The 6,886-nt window shown below is 35.0% G+C and overlaps 1 protein-coding gene across 1 annotated transcript; it reads right to left on the bottom strand.

Annotated features, from left to right (window-relative positions):
• Window positions 1-2,793: 2,793 nt before the first annotated feature.
• Window positions 2,794-3,729, bottom strand: LOC124982616 (olfactory receptor 6C76-like). The gene has a single exon (XM_047549559.1). The coding sequence runs from the start codon at window positions 3,727-3,729 to the stop codon at window positions 2,794-2,796; it is 936 nt and encodes a 311-aa protein (XP_047405515.1).
• Window positions 3,730-6,886: the final 3,157 nt, after the last annotated feature.

Genomic DNA, 6,886 nt, shown 5'->3' with positions numbered 1-6,886 from the left:
ATCTCGCTGATAAGTGGATGATGACACATAATGGGGGGTTGGTGGGGGGCAAGAATGGAGGAAGGAGGGACTGTATAGAGGGAAAAGAGAGGTGGGGGGGGTGGGGGTGAAGGAAAAAAAATAACGGAATGAATCAAACATCATTACTCTATGTAAATGTATGACTATTCAAATGGTATGCTGTTACTCCATGTACAAACAGAAACAACATATATCCCATTTGTTTACAATAAAAATAAATAAAAAAAAGAAACACACACACACACACACTCATGAAAAAAATACTTAATAAAGGGGCAAATAAACTCAACAGACATTTCTCAAAAGAAAAAAATGCAAATGAACAACAAACATATGAAGAAATGTTTAACATCATTAACATCATACAAATCAAAAGTACACTGAGATTTAATCTCTGGGTAGAATGGCAAGCTTCATGAATATAAATATTAATAAATGCTGGTGAGGATGTGGAGAACGAGGTAAACTTATACGTATTAGTTCAAACACTTTGGAAAGCAGTGTGGAGATTCCTTGAAAGTCTAGGAATAGACCCATCTAGCAGGGAAATAAGATTGTTTTGGTCTGGGCTGTTATACAGAGAGAATGTGTACTTTGAGAAGAAGCATAGATTATACTTTTGAAGGTTTTTCTTGTTTTAAACTAGCCATAAAATGATATAATCATTCCTAAAGAAAAATATCTATAAAAAGACTGGCAGAAAAAATAAAGACAGATTGAACCTCAGAACACTCGGTGTCTCTGTGTGCTGTTTCTCCACCATACTGATGCCTCCCATCCATGGAGGATCCCCGACCCCTGCTAGGGCTGGACCCCAGCAAGGAAGATCACAAATTCAAAGCCTGCCTCAGCAACTTAGTGAGGCCCTAAGCAACTTAGTGAGACCTTGTCTCAAAATAAAAAATTAAAAAGTTTCAGAATGTAGCCCAGTGGTAAAGTGCTCCTGTGTTTAATGCTCAGTAAAAAAACAAACAAACAAACCAAAACAAAACAACAGCAACAAAAATAAAACCAAAATAACAACAGTAAAAAGCAATGAAAAAAAAAAAAAAAGCAATGAAAATAGAAGAAAGGTCATTATAGCAAAGGAAGGGAGTCAATACCAGTTACTGAATGGAGCAATGGAACAAATTATGCTACATGCATTTCTGAATATGTTATAATGAACTCCACTATCATATAGAATTATAAGGTACTAATAAAAATATAAAAATAAAATAAAAATAAAGCTACATGATAATAGGGAAAAAGAAATATGGGTGTGAAATTGTAACATTGTGTATATTGAAAATATTAGAGGTGTATGGTGAATGTAATTTTAATCAATACACTCACATAACCCTTTCTGATCTGAAATTGGAAAATAGAAGGTAATGACACAGTGTCAAGTTTTTAAAAATACTGAGGGGAAATTATTAAACAATGCTATAAATTTTAAAATGAATTATACAAATGTAATTCAATTATATTTAAAATTAATTCAATAACTTAAAGACATTGCTTCTCAGACTTAATGACAATAAATCTATAGGAAAAATTTTCTGGACTGAAATGCAACTTTATCAAATTGAAGTTAAATTGCAACATTTTCTCCTCATAGATTGAAATCTTGGCAAAAACCAATGGAAACATTCTATGAAAATGAATTGGGTATATAAAATTTGCAATGAAGATTATGGTGTGCTTTACTATATTTTAAAATTATATTAGTAAAATTTATGCCTGAGCATGTTTTGTTGATAGTCAACCAGTTGTTAGTTACCAGAACATAATTTTTCTCTGCCCAAATGCATTGAAAAAGCTGGAATTACTGTTACAGAAGTGTTGATATTTTAAATATTCTTAATCCCCCACCTTAAGACTCCAAAGACACCCCTATCTATTAAAATAAAAAAAAATCATATAAAACCTGGAACACAATTGAGTATATCACAAGAGTACCAGATATTTCGAAAACAAGATGAGAGATAGGACACATTTGGGTATATATGAACTGCCAATAAATATTTAGATATATATAGATAGACAAGGAGGGCATTGAATCTAGCATAACTAAAGGTGAGACAGGATCTTTCCATAGAAATCTAAGATGAAGTCAAGGTTTAACCTTAGCAAATTAAAAGAAAAGAATGAAGGATGAAATGATCATCAGAGAAACTTGTTAAACCTGCTTCATGTTGACAGTATAGGAGGCTGACAGAAATACCAAAGTCATACTCCTAGAGACCTCGAAATGTGAATCAAAAGTATCAAGCAACATACATGGTAACGAAAGTAAAATGGAATTCACAATGATGATATAACACCTATGCATCAATATCATAGGAACAATATTTATGATGCAAACAAAAAGAAGACACAAGAAGGAATAGAAAACCACAAGAAGATATTACCTCAAAAAATGCTTACTTAAATACTCTGCTGATACACTTGAAAAAATAAATTTCAAGGTTTCTTGATGATAATATTTATTTCACATTGGCTTGGTGCTCTCATGGAAAGTTCTTCAATGACCCATAAACCAAAATTCTGGCATTTGTGTTCAATGTCATTCTCTCATTCTAACTGTGGTGACATTAAAACATGCTTAGGAAATTTTCAGCACAGATAAATGTAAAATGAAAACTGTGCCAAGGAAGATCCAATGGGAAAGATGAGGAACAAAACATTCTGGAAAACAATGATTTTGGTAGTGAATGGACAAATGGAAGAATGCCAATACTGCATTAGCTATGAGCTTCTATTTATATTCAGGCAATGAATTTTTTAGCATTAAACTTTACTTGACAAGCATCTCTTGACCAAGTTCTTAAAAGATTGTTTTACCTGCTGGTTCCTTAAGGAGTAAATAAAAGGATTTAGCATTGGGGCCACAGAGGTATTGAGCACTGCTATACCCTTGGTCAATGCTTCTCCTTCTTTTGCTGAAGTTTTGACATACATGAAAATGCAGCTTCCATAAGAAATGGAGACAACAATCATGTGTGAGGAGCAGGTGGAAAAGGCCTTTTTCCTTTGCTCAGCAGAGGGGATTCTCAGAATTGTCCTAATGATGAACACATAGGAAAGAATCACTAAGGTTAAGGTTGCAAAGAGAGTTAACACTGCCAGAAAAAATCCTAAGAGCTCCAGGAAGTATGTGTCTGTGCAGGAGATCAGGAGCAAAGGAGAGGAGTCGCAGGTGAAGTGGTCAACGATGTTGGAGTCACAGAAATCCAGTTGAAGTCCCATGATCACAGGTGGAAAGATGATGAGAAAGCCAGTCAGCCAAGAACCAATGACAAGCAGAGAACAGATCCTGGTGCTCATGATTGTTGTGTAGTGCAGTGGCTTACAGATGGCCACATAGCGGTCATAGGACATGGCAGTCAAAAGGAAAAATTCTGTTGCACCCAGCAGTATGAAGAAAAATACCTGGGCCATGCAAGAATTATAGGAAATGGTCTTATCCCCTGTTATGATGCTGACCAGGTATCTAGGAATAGACACTGTTGTGAATGAGATTTCTAGGAAAGAGAAATTCCTAAGGAAGAAATACATGGGTGTTTTTAGGTGCAAGTCTATCAGAGTGAGGGTGATAATTGTTAAGTTTCCAGTAATGCTCAGTATGTAGGTGAAAAATAGAAAAAGGAAAATGAAAATATTTAACATTGAGTCATCTGTTAATCCCAGCAGAATGAACTCAGTTGCAGATGTTTGATTTTTCATTTCTTATTGTTCACTTCTTCCAGGTCTAAAAATGAAAATAAGAAACAATGGTTTATGAGAGTTGGACTTCCTCTTCATCACATGTCCTGAGTTAGGAAACATAAAAGATCTGAAAAGGAACCATAAAATAACCATCAAGATGTACTACATTCATAAAATATGCATTAACCATAAAATAATTAATCTATGTCTATTATCTGTCATATACATCCCAAGTCATTTAATATAAAGTTGTTCTCTTGATAGGTTTAATAAGTGCATCTGCATAAGAAAATTATACTCTTAAAATGTGTCCTACATTCTGTTAAATATCTGAACATGTGTGTGTGTAAAAACTAAGTAGAAAAATCTTAAAATGTAAAATACTCTTCTGTTGTTAAAACGCTATTTCAATGAGCACATGTTCTGAATTTTTGAACAAGAAACATTTTGAAGTGTCTTTCTGAAATTTCCATGATATTCAGTATCACTCTTACCGGTATAAAGAATTAATAATTTCACAAATGGATCAGGACCATGAAAAACATTGCTTATATAATTCTAAAGAAACAAACTCAGAATTTTCCAGAGTCTTCACGTTTTTCTTTCTTGACATGAATAATAATTTATCATGATACAGATGAATTTCTGAGGTCAAAAGTTAGGTGATATAGGATATACAATGATTAGAAAGGATAAAAAAATAAATGAAGGGAGAAATAAAAAAAATGCACTTACATTCACATGAATGCAGTTGAACTGCTGAAACCCAAATCCAAGGTTGCTTTTCTTTGAGTGACAATGTTTGATGCTTCACTTTCAGAACTTTTCATACATTTCTCAACCTGTGCCTACCTCTGATTTTCTTGCATAATGACAAACTAATACAGCATATTGGTGGAATTTGGGCTGATGGCCTTTGTCCTATACAGTGAACTTGCTGTAGGAATGACTCCATTAGAAAAGCAGAGAGGCTAACAGCAGAGAGGCCCTAAGGGGATGGGGACATGGCCTCAAGCATGGGGAGAAGGTCCTACAACCAGACCTAGGCAAAGTATCCAAGACTTCCTGCTATTTATGGTCTGGGAAAGAGTTTGTGACCTGATGAGAAATCTGGTGTCCTGAGCAGTGGCAGAAGCTCCAAGGGCAGTCCACAATAGTCAATCTGTGCTCCGTCTGAACGTCTGGAACTCAGGTAGCATTGCAAAATTGTCACTGAGTAAAAGTGTCTCTGGTACCCACTTATTATTTAGGAGTAGGCCTCTGAGCTGTGGAACTGGAGATGGTGGTAGAAAGACTGACACTTCAGAAATGGTTACAGGGCAGGATTTCAGAGTCAGAGATCATGCTTTCTTGGAATGTGGAAAAACTATTAGAAAGAAAGAAAGAGGGAGGAAGGGAAAAAAGGGATAGCAAGGGGGAGAGAGAGAGAGAGAGAGAGAGAGAGGAAAAATTGGAATTCTTTCAGTATTTTGGGGGCAATACTTACTGAGATGTAGGTGATAAAGGAGTATGTCTTGCTTGTGAAGCTTGGTTCCTAACCCAGAGAGGGCTCCTATTGTGAATAAGAATCAAGGTTCGATAGCCATGGAGAAGAGGTGAACTGCATGGCATATGAAAAAAAAAATGTTGCGATGATTAATAGTGAAGGACTATCCCAGGTTGTATGATCCAAGACCAAGTATTTGGTATCTTGTTTCCTAAAATTTCTTTAACAAGAACAAAGTCCTGACCCTAGATGGTAGGAAACCTGAAATGCATTTTACTTGGCTCTTACCAAGTATTATTTAAAGAAAGATTGGTCGTATTTTTTTTTTTATTTTGTTTACCTTCAGTTAGAAAACTTGGTTTTACAAATACTCTTTCTTAAATCACCGAACTAGTGTTATGTGCTTTTTTCCTCCTCCAAATAGACACAGGGGATTCTTGTTGGAGAGCAGAATTAAAGTGCCTCTGGAGAGTATGGTACTGATGAGAGCACCCTAAACTAATTTTAATTAGCCATCTTTCAGAAATCATGTTTTTTTTTTCAACATTAAACAGCAGTAACATGTACAATGCTAGCAACAACAATGGAGAAATGATGACCTTGATTTACTTTGGGCTTCACATTGTCAATCTTATTTTCTTTCACACTGAAATAAATATGCCAAAGTAACATAATCCCACTTCTTGAGAACATGTAAGAAAGCAGAAAATAGTAGGAGGTGAGGCCATGAGAATGTTGTGTTAGTCAGCTTTTGGTTACTCTGACCAACATACCATCAAGGACAGTTAGAGGATAGCCTATTTATTGGATCACCATTTCATTGGTTCAGTCCATGGTTGGTTGATTCCATTGCTGTGGGTCTGAGGCATAAAGCAGTATCCTGGCAGAACTGTGTGGTGGGGAAAAGTTGCTGACCTCATGGCAAATAGGATGGAGATATATATGTAGATAGTGAGAATGAAATATAAACAGGCATGCCTCCAGTGACCTACTTTCTCAAAGGAAATCCAATCCACCTAGTTAATCCATTCCAGTTAAGATGATCTGATATTTTTGCACTCTTATGAACTAATTATTTTATCTTTGTACATTTTTGCATTTATTTAGGAACTTGTTGGGGACACCTCATATGCAAACCATAACACATATTAACTGTTCCATTCAGATTCTTATTTTTTGATAGGAAGAATACTGAGTATGTATTTTCAGCAAAATAAAGTTAGTAAATAGGCACATTAGCAAGATATGATGAAAATCAAGAGTACAATATAAACATAAAGCTCATGAAATTGATATCTGAAAAACCTCCTCATATATTGTTTCTTTCTATCGTCCATGTATGTGTAATTATGTGAAAATATACTCTACTGCTATGGGTATCTAAAGAGTAAATATAACAAATTAAAAAATACGGTTCCTTACAGGTTAGAAACAAAACAAGCAATGTTCATGTGCTGTTTTTATTTCTATGTCTGATTTTGTGTTGGACATTTGGAGTCTGGTGCCTTGTTTCAGGTACTGAATTCTCTGAATACAGTTGTTTGTTATGTATGCTAAATTTGAATTGCTTTTGTCCTTAGAATTGTGTTGAATCTACTTGGATGTGCTATGGCAGATGGATGTATAGCAATGGGGGAGTAATACTGGTGAATTATTTTGATTGTTTTATTTTAAGAGAATGTTCAGTGA

Source organism: Sciurus carolinensis, chromosome 4 (assembly GCF_902686445.1).
Source record: "Sciurus carolinensis chromosome 4, mSciCar1.2, whole genome shotgun sequence".
In the NCBI taxonomy this organism is placed as follows: Eukaryota; Metazoa; Chordata; class Mammalia; order Rodentia; family Sciuridae; genus Sciurus; species Sciurus carolinensis.
Note: the sequence above shows the minus strand (reverse complement) of the source record. Positions and strands in the feature narration are given on the sequence as shown.